The sequence below is a fragment of the Azolla caroliniana genome, unplaced genomic scaffold, assembly GCF_043228905.1.
Source record: "Azolla caroliniana isolate FFs.n. ecotype wild unplaced genomic scaffold, voAzoCaro1.0.p SCAF_9, whole genome shotgun sequence".
NCBI lineage: Eukaryota > Viridiplantae > Streptophyta > Polypodiopsida > Salviniales > Salviniaceae > Azolla > Azolla caroliniana.
Window position 1 is genome coordinate 9,586,027 of NW_028230444.1, and position 16,445 is coordinate 9,602,471.

At 40.0% G+C, this 16,445-nt stretch overlaps 1 protein-coding gene across 11 annotated transcripts in view; it reads right to left on the reverse strand.

Annotated features, from left to right (window-relative positions):
• LOC147860132 (uncharacterized) overlaps positions 1-8,415 on the reverse strand; it is a 38,439-nt gene extending 30,024 nt beyond the window's left edge. For 5 of the 11 annotated variants that reach the window (XM_087324983.1, XM_087324985.1, XM_087324982.1 and 2 more), the window contains exons 1-9: positions 7,574-8,415; positions 6,610-7,110; positions 5,967-6,314; positions 2,928-3,251; positions 2,518-2,850; positions 2,077-2,397; positions 1,541-1,882; positions 1,122-1,460; positions 463-798 (exon numbers count right to left, since the gene is read on the reverse strand). In XM_087324983.1, the coding sequence (XP_087181109.1) occupies positions 463-798; positions 1,122-1,460; positions 1,541-1,882; positions 2,077-2,397; positions 2,518-2,850; positions 2,928-3,251; positions 5,967-6,314; positions 6,610-7,110; positions 7,574-7,682 (2,953 nt within the window). In that variant the 5' untranslated portion in view covers positions 7,683-8,415. The remainder of the gene's footprint in view (positions 1-462; positions 799-1,121; positions 1,461-1,540; positions 1,883-2,076; positions 2,398-2,517; positions 2,851-2,927; positions 3,252-5,966; positions 6,315-6,609; positions 7,111-7,573) is intronic. The other 6 variants (XM_087324978.1, XM_087324977.1, XM_087324980.1 and 3 more) reach the window with 6 other exon arrangements.
• Between the last annotated feature and the right edge of the window lie 8,030 nt (positions 8,416-16,445).

Consider the following 16,445-nt stretch of genomic DNA (forward strand, 5'->3'; position numbering starts at 1 on the left):
AGATTATAGTCATGTAGCACTTGTGCACCCTCCAGAAATGGCTATAATAGACTACAAAAGTTATAGAGAGGGATCAGTTAGGTCATTATTTGACCTTCAGCCAACAGTCAAGTCATCACAAGAAGAAATTATCGCCAGTTTGGGAAGTCTCCAAGAATCACAGTGCTAGACCAATCTTACATTTTGGCAAATTTCAAACAAAGAAACCCCTTATTAGTCACCAGCAACAAACAGAACGAAGATTCAGATATCTCGCTATTCCAAGAAGCTCATGCACTAAATAGGGGAATGCAGATAAAGTATAAGCCACCATGGAGTCCTCAACTGGAGAATTCAAGCCAGTTTATTTTCAGAAAAATCATTATTCTCCATGCACAGCTAATGATCAATAACAACAGATTTTTATTATGAATAATTAAAGAGTTTATAAAATATTTTTTAATATATCACTAACGAATATACCTGCAATATAATGGAACGGGAATGGAGATCCAGGCAAATGATCTACTCCCTGACTAAAGGCCAATAAATATTTACCAACATGATCCATTGAAAACGAGACTTCAAAATTTCCAAGTGCACTTTTTGTATAGTTCATTTGCATGTTAGGAACTGATAAAAGAATATCTGGAGCTTTGTAGACCTGTATTGAAATATTGTATGAACTTGAAACACTCTCCTTCAGAATATTTCCTCCTAAATCTTTCAATGTAAGATAAAATCTGGCTATTCCAGGTGGTTGAAAATCATTCATATCATCCTCCCACTGACCAGTACTATGTTGAAGAGAAAAAGGCCCTGGATGATAATTGCATAGCTACTCATCAGATTAGTATAATAAGGTACTATGCAATACAAGAAAGTCAGTTTCATGCAAATTCTAATGCAGATTAATATTAGCATATCATCAAACCCTTTTATCAATTACAGTGAAGTATACATGCTAGTATAAATTTCCTCAATATCAAACCTGTAACATTATACTTAAAAGCACCTAATGTTGAATTCAACATTGAGTAAGACATTGCTAGACAGAAATCAGCATGGTCATCATATTTGCCACCTGTTTAATTACTTTGATGAAAGAGGGAGAGATTTAAGAACTCAGACAGACAATTGACCTGGAATCACACTAAAAGAGATGGGTGAATTAGATATATTCCCGTTTGTTGTTGCCACTTCCAACAAAAACTTTCCTATAAGACTTGGCCGCATGGTAATTGACCAGTAACCTTTGGTTTTTTCCGGTACAATAGACATATTTAAGTTTATTCTTGATCCCATTGTGAGTGCATCCATGTGGAGCACTTTGAAAACAAACTCACTTGATGTATTTCTGGCATCGATAGTATTATCGTAAGAATCTTTTGACCAAATTCCCAAAGAAGCAACAATCCCTGCTTTCAGAACACTTGTATTCATCTCCCAAAAAGCATATGTATTTGATAGTGAAAGGGCACCTGTTACTTCCAGAACAATAAGGCTGTGTAATTCATACCAATATTACATAACATCGTACCATCAATTATTTATTTCCTACCAGGAATCACTGTAAATGGAAAAGGTGATGATCGCAAAGTTCTCTTTCCATCTCCAACAAATAATAGATAGTGCCCAGCCATTTCTGGAACCAACTTAATATAATGATAACCTGCAGCTAGGTTTGCTTCCTGAGTGGTTTTAACACGAATTTCCTCACTTCGAAGTGCATCAATAACTTTTGTTATATAATTTGCAGTTTGGTCAAATACACCTGTTGAATGACTGATATTGTTACCAAATGCATCCATCTGCAAAATTCTCAATTCCAACATATTCCCTGCTATAGAGATATTGAAAGAATTTTCCCATTCAGCTAAACAATCTGGTAAGGACAGTGCGGCTGTTTCATAAATACAAATTGATGTGGGTGAAAGCTGGCACATATGCTTTCATACTAAAGAAAAACTAAAATGTACGTCATTACAAAAAACTAATTTAATGGAAAGAAAAGGATTAGAAGCATGACTATAATTATATTAATTAGATATTCTATTATATTTCAGAATCCAAACATGTACAGAGGACACGCTCAACCTGCTCTGACAGAGAAAGGAATTGGTGCATTTGAGATGGATTCTTTTGTCGATCCAACATTCAGGTAGTAATTTCCTGCTTCTTTAGTCACCAATTGAATCAACATGTAATCATTCTCGGACCCAGGGGACACTTTAATAGGCATGTTCTGGACCGTCATTCCAAATCTCGTTTGCACACTGACAATGAATGGGAACGAAGTATTGAATTCATTTCCATATTTATCAGTTACAATCACATTTAAACTGGCTGTCATTCCCGCATTAAATTCATTAACATTCTGAATCCACCTTCCTTTGCATGCAGGAGTATATATTGGACCTATTTTCATAGGAAAATAAAAAACATGTTTCATGAGAATTTGATTCAGAACATAAATAACTTCAAAGTGAGCTCAACATCTTGAGATGGTCATGATGTTAAAACAAGTTGAATGTCTACCTGGAAAAACTCTAAAGAAAAAAGGAGAATTCCTTATAACTGCTGCCCCTTTGCCAATTTGCAGGTTAAAAGAGCCTGATAAAGTAGAAGCAAACTGTATAGTCTGAATTCCTGTTACAAAATCTACCGCAGCAGCTGCTTTCAATGGAACAGACTCGTTATTCAGTCTGCTAAATTTGGCATCAAGGTTTATTGCATCACTTCGACCATTCTGAAGACTTACAATATTACCATTTGAATCTCTTTGGGTGACAAGAAACTTGGCCACATCTCCCGCACTAAAATCATTGAAAAATTGCCATGTGCCTGTGCATAAGGTTATATCAATTGCACCTGAAAAGAACTTTTCAGTCACTTGAAGAGATGAATACACTACTCTTGACTGATAAGCAGAAGCATTGTAGGCTTACCTGGAATAACTTTGAAAAAGAATGGCGATCCACTTATTTGTTCTCCTAGGGCATTGCCCACATAAATATTAAATTCACCCACCAAAGTCAGGTTAAAGGAAAACTTTTGAACTCCGTTAGCTTCCACACTAACAGAAAACTTCAAAGGCACATTGACTCCAGAAGCTCGTGTAGTTACCTTTACTAGAAAGTTGAATGGCATACTAGAATATGCATTACCACTGGAATCCTTTTGAAATATTTTGAGGGTAGCTACATTTCCTGCTACGAATGTGTTGACTGAACCAGGCCAAACAGCAGTACAACTTTTTATTGATATAGGTCCTGCACAAGTTACAGCCCCTAATCATTGCATGCAATGTTGACAATACTCCTCTTACATTCTAAACTTCACCTTCACAATCATCAAAAAGAGAAACAATGTAATAATGTTTTGAGGAAGCATATGATCCAGAATTGCACAATAGCACCACATAATGGCCCCAAAGTGGTGGAATAGAAGCGCCTATAAGAGGCAAGTTCCTGATCTAGGAATCAAGATAGCAGTGCCCAATTTCACTCTACGTCCCATAACCGTGGTTATTCCCTCCTATTTTATTTACAACAGAGCTTATATTAACTGCATATAAAGTCCATCAGGATTTCCGTGTGGCATGCTTTTGAGGAAACTATGAACTTAATACATAAAGCCACCCAAAAGTCAAGGAGGCTCTAGTCACAAGTGAGCTACCTAAAAGACTCAGAGCTGAATCCAACCCTAACATTGCAAAACAGAGTGCATTATAGCTCGAACATAGGTCGATCCAGATGGAGAGGTCCCCAAAGTGAAGGAAGCACATGCGATGGCGGGAGATAATGGTCTTTATCTATTCATGTCGAGGGTGATGAGATCGTGATCCATGATGAGAGTATTTTGTATTGACAAAGGTTTGTCAATAAACATGGATAAATCTAAAGCGGTGGTGTTTAACACTACTCAAGCATGGATAATATCTGCTTCACGCTGTGAGCATCTCCTGGTATCATGACATTCCTCATCATATCAACTATTTTGTATACCAAGTTTGGGTGCTTTGGCCATTGTGTGGGGAAAGACGTTGGTGGTTGGTTTATGCAATGACTTTGACAATTCTTGCTGTAACTTCCTTTAGGGTGCAAAAGAATCCAAATTTAGCATACAATTATATACTCCACAACTATACACATCAATTGTCTCCCAAGTAAATTGGTTTCTAGCCACCCCAATCTCCTTCTTAGTACATACGTCCTTTGTACAACCATCCTTCACCTCAAAACATTAGATATGCATGATCTGCTGCCAAGCCGATACGAAAACCAGAGATAGTGAGCTCTGTTATTTCAGGTATAAGAGATGGTGATCCCATCAAGTAATCCACCGTGCTTGCATATCCTTTGGGGTTCCAACATGTAAAGCATCTGACCTGAGCCTTCTGAAAATTCATTATATATCACAAATCCATGTGCACTTCCCAAGGCTAGAAAGTGTTTGCCATATTCCGTTACTTCACTGATATCTTGTTAAAGATGCATTGAAGTCTTTTAAGAGGCCAAAATGGCCTATAAGACCACACAAGAAATTACACCTGAAACTATTGTCCATCTTTGAGAACAACAAACCGAAATAAATGTAACTAAATAAAAATGAGAGTCACTGCAGAATCCTGTTATCTACATATGTATGATTCTCAAGATAAATAGATTGTAATTTTGTCTTCGAAAGATATCTAGCATAGGTCGAAGGAAGCACCTGCAGTGGCAGGAGATAATATCCTTTATCTGTCAATGACATGGGTGGTGAGATTACGGTCCACAAGTCCAGGTTCTATGTGCGCAACAAATTGCTATAGTCCAATCTATTGTAACCCATTGGCAGTGTCCTGATCAAGAGCCCACTTGTGTAGTCCTTGGGAGAGAGGTTATGTATGAGCTTCACTATGATATATATTTACTCCACGATCCATGACAATTGTCTCATGGGTGACCGAATGAAGGTCAACTCAAATAGACAATCACCTCAAAGTGAAGTCAAATAGAGCTTTGTTGGTGTCATCATTCCCTTTTTTGCTTCAAGAGAATCCCCTCAGTTACTACACATCTCTTTTGTGGAGATGCCAAACCCACGCCTTTACGAGGCGTACTGTTGAAGATGGTGAGAGAAAAGTAGATAGTATTATCAAGGAAAATTCTGAGCTGCAAGATTGGGAGAGGAGAATTTCATCATACAAAATTAATATGCTCTCTAATTATGATCCTGACAGAGACGCTATAAAAATCAAAATTTTATATCATTGAGGGGGTTTGTACTAGATTTTAAACACAGCTGACTATTGGTGATACAGATTCTAATGTGGTCAAAACTGTGTGCAGAAACAAGGTAGATCTTATAATATTCTTGCTAGAGCTAGCTGAAAAGTTTCAGGAAACAACTTATGAGGGAGAGCAATGTTGCAAATCCATCATTTACAGACATTATTCACGCTCCATGAGAGGAATGGGCGAGGCTTCAAACATCATTCAGACAAAGCCATTATGTCAACAGTCCTTCGTTTCTCTTTGGGAGAAAAGTTTTTCCTTGTTTCTTCTCAATACAAGCAGCTTTTGTAGTAGAAACAAATTTTCTTTGAAATGACAATGTACAGCCATCCATAAATGAAATGAAACCTCTAAACTGGATACGATATATTTGAAAAGATGATAGAAAGAAAGACATATTAATGTCTTTTAAGAGGCCAAAATGGCCAACAAGACCCAACAAGAGATTGTATCTTCAATTTTTATCTTGTCTTGAAGACAATACAAAATGAATAGAACTAAGAACATTGAACTGAATCGAGACATGACAAACTTCATTTGTACCTCACTGAAAGACAATACAATACTTTAATGGCACAGACATTAAATCATAGGTATCGAAATTATATATTTACTTTATGCGAAATGTGCATTTACAGACAGCACAAATGGTGCAAATACATTTGGAACCAAATAATTACAGAGCGTGAGTATGTTGATTATAACCTGATACCACATTGACTGGAAACGGAGACCCACGAATGTTGGTGGCACCATTTCCAACTTGTAGCCAGAAATTTCCAACCCGTGTAGGATACCATGAGACATAACCATTACCATTATTTGTTCTATCACAATCATACTTAACATTCTCTGATGAAACTGCAACTCTGGCTCTGAAGTCAGAAGCCACATAAGCACTAAACTCAAAACAGTCCACCTCGAGAACAGTATTACTTGATACCGGATTACCATACACATCTTTCTGAGTGACTTTCAGTATGGCTCTTTCTCCCACACGGATAGTATTATTGGAAATCCAGTCAGCAGTAGTTAATGAAACTGAGACCGATCCTATACAATCCATTCTTACATTTAGTCTAGGAATCAATTTCAAACAATTCAGTTACATGAGATTAGAATGCAAATTGAATAAAAAGGAAGGCCCCACAATTGATATCTGGCCCATTAATCCCAGGCAGAAAAGGATTGCGTAAGAGAATATCCATTCCAGTTTTCATGCAAAAGGTTTACCCTGGTTAGCTTAGCGAATAAACACACATTTTCATTTTTAAAATAGAACAGTGTATCCTTTGTTAGAAAGATACATTTTCAAACGAAATAAAGCTCATAATGTATAACCATGCACCTGCCATGAGAGTTGTCCATACAAAGCTTTCCATTAAAGGGCCACCACTAGTTAGGATATAAGTGTAAAATGGTTGTAAGCTTGCTTGAGAGTTTGAATACCAACAATAGCCTTTATATACACCCGTGGAAGAGACAGGGCCGACCTTGCATGATGCGACCTCGATCGGTTCAATACTTTGACTTGTAATACCATCAACTTCCAGTGTTTTTATCTTCCCCGTGTTTCGAGCCAGAAAAACAATCTTCTTCTCCTTGAAAGGCTGGCAGCGAGGACAACTCTGACAATCAGATCTATAGCTGTACTGACAAAGTGTATCCAATAGCCTGTTACACCTTTTGTATACATGACAATCACAAGCGCTTGTAAAACCTTTCATCTCAAAGTAAAGCTTTTGGCCTTCTGTAACAATCATTGCACCATTTCTCTCATCCTGCCACTTAAATGTAGAACACCATATACTCGGTCCCAATTTTGGGAAGAGGACCATATTGCAAGTGCCTACAAATAACAGAAGAAAAACACATACATATGCAAATGTCAACATAAACAAATACGTTGATACAAGGTTGGCCTTATTCAAATTGTTGGAAATCAAACAAGACATGCTAAAGCACAATACATCATTGTCTATAATCACAGGGACCCTTACCAAATTTCTAAATTCACATATATGAAAATGACAGTGTAGGAATAGAAAGATTTGTTGTCAATACATAGGTCAAAAGTTAAAGCCTCCAGATATGAGTTGTTGCATTCATTATAGAAAGTCATCATAATTTCCATTTGATATCATGCACAGTAGTTATTTTCTTCGAAATAATTTTATTACAACATTGTCATTATCACTTTTTCCACAATTTAATGAGTGAAAACTGATTACCTTTCCTTTTAAAGAACAGCATTAACAAAGGTCATTGCTTGTACAATGTGGAACTTAACACAGGAAAAGTATTTTGCTTACATAGCAACAATGGTGTGATTCCAAGCAAGCATGAAATCAACCATGGCAGGTATAGGATTTGCCACGACAAAGAAACTTTGGAGAATGAGTGAGTGACACCACATTGCATTGATTTTTAAGTCCAAACTTCCACTACGGGAATCCTCGTGCTGAATACATATCTCATATCGTCAATACTTGAACAAGATACTCTCTGATGCTTTTGTGCACTACCTGTTTTCCATGGAAACATTGGATTTCTTGTAAGCTTTTAAGTCTTAATTTTTGCTACAATATACTCACGTTGACTATACACATATATCTGATCTCAAGAACTAGAGCTCGATGAAATCTTCTGTAGATTTCTCTTAAACTAATCAGAAGAATTTGACCCATCTGAAATACTTGACAGATTTCTCTTCAGAAGTGCTTTAAACATTAATTTTTCTCTGGAAGGAAAAGGGATTTCTTCCATACATGCCATTTATATTAAGTCCATATTTTTTCTGATAATAGAACTGATTTCATCAGAACTTCAACCAGATAAAATATCTCACGGATTCTCCTTCAGTTTTTGCATTCTAAAATGACCTGTTTCCAGAAAGAATAATAACGCAGGAATTTGGTACAGAAACCCTTGTGTCAAACATAAATATATATTCAGGATCAGCAAAACTCGAACCAACGGAGATTTTTGCAAAGTTCTGTCCCCTTGAACTCATCAGAACTCGAACTACATAAAAAATTCACAGAATGCTTTGTAAAAAGCCGACTGTTTTCAATAAGAACAAGAGATTTTCTGCAAGATTTTATGAGACCTCATCAGATCTGTTGGTTTCCGCTGAGGGAGTTCGGTGGTTTTCTGTCTGTTGCGTTTGTTTTTCTTTTCTACTTCTGATGAGTTTTGCTATACGTTTCTGGTGTCTCTGCGTTTTGGGAAATTCCCTAAATATCCCTGTAACTTTTTTTCTTCGTCTTCTTAATTTTCAGTATTTTCTCTAATGCCCCCGCCCTCCCAACGAACTTCAACACACACACCACACCTAGCTATGGGCCCAGTATCAGCGCGAACCATTAAGCCATTGTCTAACAGTTTATCAGTTCCAATATAATTTAACGGTTTGGTTTTAGTTCAGCTTGATCTAAAACTTGATTATCGATTTATAGGTTTAATGGTTTATTGGTCGTTTGTTAATTTTTTTTATTTCTTAAATGGTTTACTAATTTAATAGTTTAATTAATGTTTTTTGTTTATTGATTTATTTAATTTATTGAAATGCTTATTAAATTTAATAGTTTAATTAATGCTTTTTATTTATTTATTTAATTTAACTTGAATGCTTATTTAATCTTTTTATTAATTTGATTTAAATGGTTAGGTTTAAATTTTTTATTAAATGGTTTTGTTTGGTTCAACTTTTTCCTAAATGGTTTGCTTTAAGTGGCTTGAGAATTTATAAACGGTTTCTCTTGGTTTTCGTTTTCTATACATAAATTAGTTTGGTTCGGTTTGGCTTGGTTTCAACTTCAAGGCAAACAAAATGAACCAAGCTTGTGGCTACACACACCCTTGAAACATAAAAGAAGCCTTTTCCACGTGTTTGTGTGTGTGTGTGTGTGTGGTGTGTGTGTGTTTTCCAAAATGCGCGGATATGTCCATGCATTTTCTTCATTTCTAGGGCTTACGGAAATTGCACCCCAACACACACACCTTAAAAGACGTTAAATACACAAACACATGCACCCGTTTTGTTTTCTTTATTTCTACAGCTTTCATTACTTATTGAAATTGCCAACCCACACACACCTAAGAGACTTTACATACATGCACGCACATGTGTGAAAGTGAGTTTCAAAAACTCATATAGGCATTGCTATTTTTTTCGCTTCCATCAATTCTCCCCCCTTCCCTCACTCCACATCAGAAATAAGGTTCTACAATAGATGGGAAAACAAACAAATTGATCCATAATTTTGCTATATATAGCATGTGTAATTGAGGACAATGGGACAAATCAATCTTATATAATCTATTAGGTGTTGGGCTACAAAAAGGGGGCAAGCTACCTCCTTCATCATGGCATCATGAGACGTTGACAATATTCTATCGTTAAGGCAAAACTCTCTTTCTATTGGACCTATTCATCTCAACTTCCAATGTATAAAACATGGTAATATTCACTCGTATGGGATGTTGATTGTATTTTATGTTTGTCTTTTGTCCTTCACTCAATAGTGTTTGACGTGTTTAAGCTCCCTTAAACCATTATTTTCTTAATCTCAATATTCATTTATTATCATTGGTATTTTTATTTTGTAATACATGGCACGGTTGTTATTTGACACATAGGGTAGTGGGAGCCAAGTTATGGAGAGCGATGTTGAATACGGGGTATAATGGATGTATTCACACTATCCCATTTGGACATACTAGGTTTAGGACATTTATGTAAATATGTCTAAAGGGAGTTGCCCTAGCCCAGTTATTATATAACTGGCTTTGTAACCTAATTCATGTTGTTGGATACCATTTGAATAATACAGTTAGTATTTGTGTTCCGGATAGAACTAGCCGATAGTCGAAGCCAATCGACTCGTATCCAAATCCGAGTAGAACAAATTCGGGTGAGCCAACCGGATGCACATTGTCACCATTCATAGCCAACTATGGACAAAGCCATCTCAAGCCGACACAAATGACTTCAACATCCGGCTCATCGGAGATGAGTCTTAGGAAGTTTGACGGGTCGAACTTCAACTTCTGGAAGGAACAAATGCAAGATTATCTGATCGTCAAAGGTCTAATAGATCTGATCGAATTCAAAAATCCTCCAAAAGAGTACAAGCCGAATGAGTGGACAAAGTTAGATTGAATTGTCTAGGCCACCATTCATATGCACTTGTCAGTGTAATTCATAATGCAATCGTGTTCGACTACCTTCCAACTATGGAAGACACTATTGGACACTTATGAAAAGAAGGTCGCCGCAACAAAGATATATCTTATTTGGCGCCTCTATAACCTTTGGATAAAAGAATCCAACTCAATCCAAGCACACATCAACGAGTACAAAAGCCTAAGCTCCGAAATTGTGGTTCATGGGACGACAATTGAAGACGAACTAAAAGTGTCGCAATTGTGCGCTAATATGTAGTATCCCCCCTCCATGGGAAACTTCTGTCACAATTGTGTGCAATGTGTCGACTGTTGCAATAAAGTACTATGAAGTCACAAGCTCAATCATGATTGAAGTAGCTCAGAGGAAATCATTTGGAAATCATTTGACCAGTGACGCATACGAAGTACAAGGTTTGGCTGACCAACTGAATGGTCGAGGGAGAAGTTTTTCCCGATCACCGAGAAATCAACGAAGCCAGAGTAAGTATTGGGATAATCGAACCTGCAATTATTGCAAGAAACTTGGACATATCAAGGTCGATTTCCGCGCCCTCAAATCCAAGAATGATAAGGCCCAGAGAACCGATCACAAGGGTAGTCGATAAGATGAGGTCAATTACGCTGACTCATCAGCCGAAGTACTGATAGACGACACGAACATCCTATTCATAGAAAACTTAGTTGAATCAGAAGTTCTACTTATGACTGAAGAGTCAAGCACTTGGCTCCTAAATTCGGGTGTGTCCTACCATGTGATGCCTCATAGATCTCAATTCTAGCAATATTCGGCACAACATTCCAAAGGAATGAGCCAGAAATTTGCAACACTACACTATCATTGGAATCGGTATGGTAGAGCTTAACCTTCCGGGTGGCTCTACCCTTGTACTACATTTTTTAACATTCCAAAGGAATGAGCCAGAAATTTCTAACATGTACTTGAGCTCTCAAGACCATTGATCTCAGTCGAACAATTGGACGAAGATGACATTTGTGTCGGCTCCTCAACAGGAGAGTGGACACTCCACAAGGGGAACCACTGATTGCCAGAGGACTAAAGGTGCACTCATTGTACCCACTATATGTCACTCTTAGAGAGGGGGGCCTATTCTTGGTAGACATTCCCGTATCATCTCTTTGGCATTGTCGATTCTTTCACTTCAGTAAACTTGGCATCGCGCATCTATCTAGATCCGGCTACATCCCCAAGCTCTCATTCTCCGTGTTACTACCTTCTAGTAACACGGGGTTTCAATACTCGTTACTTTGGTATTTGATTCAAGGTCTTGTGGTCAAGAGGTGGGAAACGTGCACTGGGAATACACAGTAGGTCACAACTTCTACTACTGAGCGCAAAAGGTCGCGTAGGATAGTCTGGAACAAGTTAGTGTATCAATGGAGTCTATGGCCGAGCCGACTACAACTGACTGGTTCCTTACAAAAGATAGTAGAACTCAGAGACTCTTAAAACATGAACATAGATCATAGCAAACAGATCTTCTATTAACTTATTGACTCAATACAATTAACCCCCTTTACAAAGCTCCATGTCCCTATTTATAGGGAGCATGGACAATTATGTTTTAGAATGTGAACCTCTACTACTTCTTTTCATTATATTACATGTGTTATGTTACAATTCCCTGTCCCCTCCCCTCCCCCCCACTTTGACTTGCACTTGTCCCTACGACCCTTTCACACCTTGACCGTCCTGGCCGACCAACACATGGCACGCCTGTGGGATAGTGCCATGCACGATCAAACCCAAAAACTTATTTGGCTATGCTTCTTCAAAGATTTGCAAAATGTTCAGCTCTTGCTGAGCTGATTCGGCGATGCCGGATGGTGCCGAAGCGTCCTCTATTTGCATGTCCCCTGCTCTATGGTTCTCTATGGCTACTATTGGATCTTCTTCGGTATACATCCCTCCTTGACGGGATTCCTCACTCAATATAGACCGAGCGGCTTGGTCGACCTTATCCTCCTCCTCCAACTGCCGAATGGTTATGTCTTGTTGTGTTTGTTCAGTCGGCCTTAGTGGCGGTTGGTTGTGTCCTTCCTCTATCTCGTTTGTGCCAATTGGTGTTTACTTGTCTACCAGGATTCTTGGGGTTATTTGGTTGGCCACTTCCTAGGATGGCTGACTAGATTCGTTGATGGGCAAAGTGATGTGTTCCGTCTCTTGTCCCTCTTTCTGGTATCCCTCTGTCGGAATTCGTTCGGTTTCGTACACTTCTAACTCCATTGTGAGTTGGATCTGGGCGTCCTCAAATTCTTCTAGCAACCTCTGTATTTCTCATGAATAGAGTTGGGCCAAGGAGTGGTAATTGCTTGCTAGATCCTCCCGAATTGATGTGACACTTTCCTCGTCGCGCTTGTAAAATCTTTTGCCTTCTTTCTGCTGATTCTTTTCATTCGCACAGAATATGCGCAATTCAGCAGCTTGGGCCGACTAGGCCTCCCATTCCCTTTCCATAGTATTAGTGACCTTCTCCATGAACTAGTCCTTGTTGGTGTTGAGTAGGACCTTGATTCGGTCCGTGCCCATTTACACTTTAGCCCTCATTTCTTTTTCATTGTCTTCGAGTCGCTTGATCTTCCTTGCAACCATTGTTGATTGAACCTCATATCGATCTTGGATTAAGCCCATGTTTTGGCATCCTTGACCAGTTTTTGCCCGTTTTCCCTCTCCATGCACCTCTTCTTCGGTTGAGCTTCCTGTTCCACCCCTTCTCTTGTTCTCTTTTCACTTTGTTGCCGAAGGGCGAATCATCCTCCGTCCTTCCTGTCAACCATCGGGACTCAGTTTGTCGAGTGGTGGCATCCTCCTGTCTTGACTCCCTACCTTGGGTCGTTGGTTTGGCACTAGCCGGTGCCTGTTGCTAAGCCAAGGACTTGGTTTGCTCGTGCCCCGAGGTGTCCTCCTCCTGCCACTCTACTAGTTGGCGGCCAAATAGCCGTTGCTTCCTTCTAGGCAACGGTGGTGGTGTTGGCACTTTCTTCTTCGTCAAGGCCAAGCATGGTGGGTATAGAATGGTCAATTATGGATATTGGAGTTATGTGGAAGGAGCGAACAAAGTAGTGTCCGAGTCGGCACACAAGGATTTTCCGGTGTGGGAGCAAGCAACAAGTAGAGTCTTATTAATCCTGGGCCGGACTAGCCACTAACACAAGGTGTCCTTCCGGATCGCTTCACTAAAGGGGTGGTTACGGGGTTAATGCTTCCGACACAAATATAATTTTATCCGACTGGTTCTAGATCGGTTCCGGATTAACGACATACACGGATTGATTACACGCGTAAGATATGACAATAAGCACAGAACGGAAAGTAAGTAGATACACAATAATCTTAAAGCCAACTTTACTTATATTAATTCCGTCGCTTAATACATAGCTCTTCGGATCCTTCTGTAGGCATCTGGTTCTGTTTACAAAACGATGCCATATCGACAACCGGTTACGAATCGGTCCGGATCCGGATCAATGCAACTCTTCCGGATCCGTCCGTTCCTATTTTAATTCTAGCTAATTAATAACTAATACTAATAACTTAAATTTCGCTTCCGACTCGTCCCCCACTTGTCTTTCATACTTTGGCCACCGGCCAACACATGACACGCCCGTGGGGCAGTACATTGTACGTTGAACCCACAGGGTAGCTCCGTCAATCATTGTCAAGTATGTCCAGTATGCTCTGATCTAGGGGTTCGAGTGGTTCTTTGTTCAATTGTTGCTCTTCTGGTTGTTGTTGTTGCGCCTGTTGTTGCTCTACAACTTCTTCTGGTTGAGGCATCTCCGTTTTTGTGTCGGTTTCGGCATTCTCTCAGTTTTCGGGTCCTGGTCGCTTTGTTCTGATCCGCACCGGCTCCCCTTGGTTGTTCACCTTCGGCTTCATTTGGCAGCTCCTCCTGCTGTGGTTGTGGTTCCGCAATCTGCTCCTCATCACTTATGTTTATTGTCGTCATTCGTTTTTCTGCTTCCAGCCACCCACGCTCCTGTTCAAATTGCTCAAGCTAAAGTTGTGTTCCGAGTTGGTCATCATCAAGTCTTTCAACCAGCCTCCGGACAACTTCGAGGTGAGCTTCAACCAAGGAAAAGAAGTCGTCAGCCAACTCCTCCCGGATGGTGACAATACTTTTTTCATCCATCTTGTAAAAGTTGTCGTCGGCCTTCTTCCGGTTCTCAGCATCTGCTTGGAGGACTTGTAATTCCGCCGCTTGTTGTGACCGTTGAGTCCACCAACCCACCGAGCTGTCGTCGATATTCTTCTTTGTCCTGTCCTTCCATGCCTTCACCATTGCCTTGATCCGGCCCACTCTGAGCTTTGTCTTGTCCTCCTCAACTTGCTTGTCCTCCTTCAGCTTCTTAATGAGGGCAGTGGTAGCTTGAGCCTGCACTTCATAGTTCACCAACTAGGTTTGGTAGGTTGTTCGGACCCTATCCAAAGCCATTTTTGCCCGTTCTACTTCTTCATAGTGCTTTTTGTTTAGCTCCATTTTTTCCTTTGCCGCTTCTACGAGTGCCTTTGCTGTCGCAACCGCTTTGCTTTGTTCATCTGCCAACTCCTCCATTTTATTGGCTAGTTCCGTCCAGATTTCTTTCAACTTTTCTTGTTGCCGGTCAAATTCCGACCCAAGATTCTTATGTTCGGCATCTAGTTGCTTGTGGTCCCGATGTAGCTTTTCAAAATCTTATGTTTTCTGCTTTAACCGGTGATTTATCTGGGAGCGTGGTCGATCCTCTCTGTCCTTCTGCTACCAGATTTCTTCTTTCAACCGCTATATTTCCGTTTCCGCCATTCTTCGGAGACGGTTCTCCTACTATCCATTTGGGGTTGTGTTTTGACAGGAGTTGTTGCCATTTGGATGCCTTATTTCGCGTGGTTTCTGGCCGGGTCTGCTTCTTTTGATTGATGGCGTGTGTTGGGGCGGGGGTACCAATAATGTTATCCAGTGGGCTAACCCACACCATGCCTTCTTCCCATCCACTACGGATGCGATGCCTGCTCGTAGAGAGTCGGCTATAATTAGTGGTCAATCCACCTGGAGGCCTTCAAATGTTGCTATGATAAATCCGGCCCCATTCTTTGGCATGGCCGGTTGTCGAGGATGCAAAAATCCATATTCTAATAAAACAGAGCCACCTCCCTGAACAAGGGATTCTCACCGCCTTTTGTTCAGTATGCTTTGCTGGCGATGGAGTACTCCCCAAAGTATTCGGTCAGGATTTCTGTGGAGGGGTTCTTGATGGAATATAGTTCCTCTATAGGTAACCCAATCAAGGCTTGGATGGTGCCTTTAGAGATCTCCTTGAGGTCAATCTTTGTTGCGATCTTCTCTGGTTCTTCCTGTGGCGGCGCATCCGCTACCCGGAGAAACCCTTCAAAACCATGTTTGCTGAACCAGTCTCTGGTAGCGGTCGAGAGTTCCATAGGGCATGTGTCTTCTTTGTCGGCTGCACTCCTACGATTGCCTGCTGATGCTTGGGTGATTGCCTATGCTTGTCTGGAAGCCTGTGTGCTTTGTTGTGCTCTCAAAAGACTTCTCTCGTGAAATGACAATCCTTCGTTTTTTCGAAAGTTTTGTATCCCCATTTCTATCAGCCCCCACTTCTTGAATATCGCGCATGCACGTCATGTACCATAATAGTATGATTGCGCCGCGTAGTGCGCTTTAAATGGTTGTCGTCGCGCCTTTTCATGGTGGTTGTTCATCATATCGAATAGTTTTTTTTTTTCTCTCGTACGGCCTGAAATATGTGGTCATACTAGGTGGCGTTAAGTTAGTCTTTAGTACCCGACTACACCGGCTCCGTTGGAGATGGAAGTGCACCAGTTTCCTCTTCTGTTTCCGGAACTTGCTATTCCTCCGGTTGCTTGAATGGGTTCTCCGGCATCGTGCCTTTGTATTGTTTAAACCAGTGTCGTGGTGTAGCGTCTGTAGTGTGAGAAAACCCGAGGTTCCACGCACATCTCATGAAATAATGTATAAA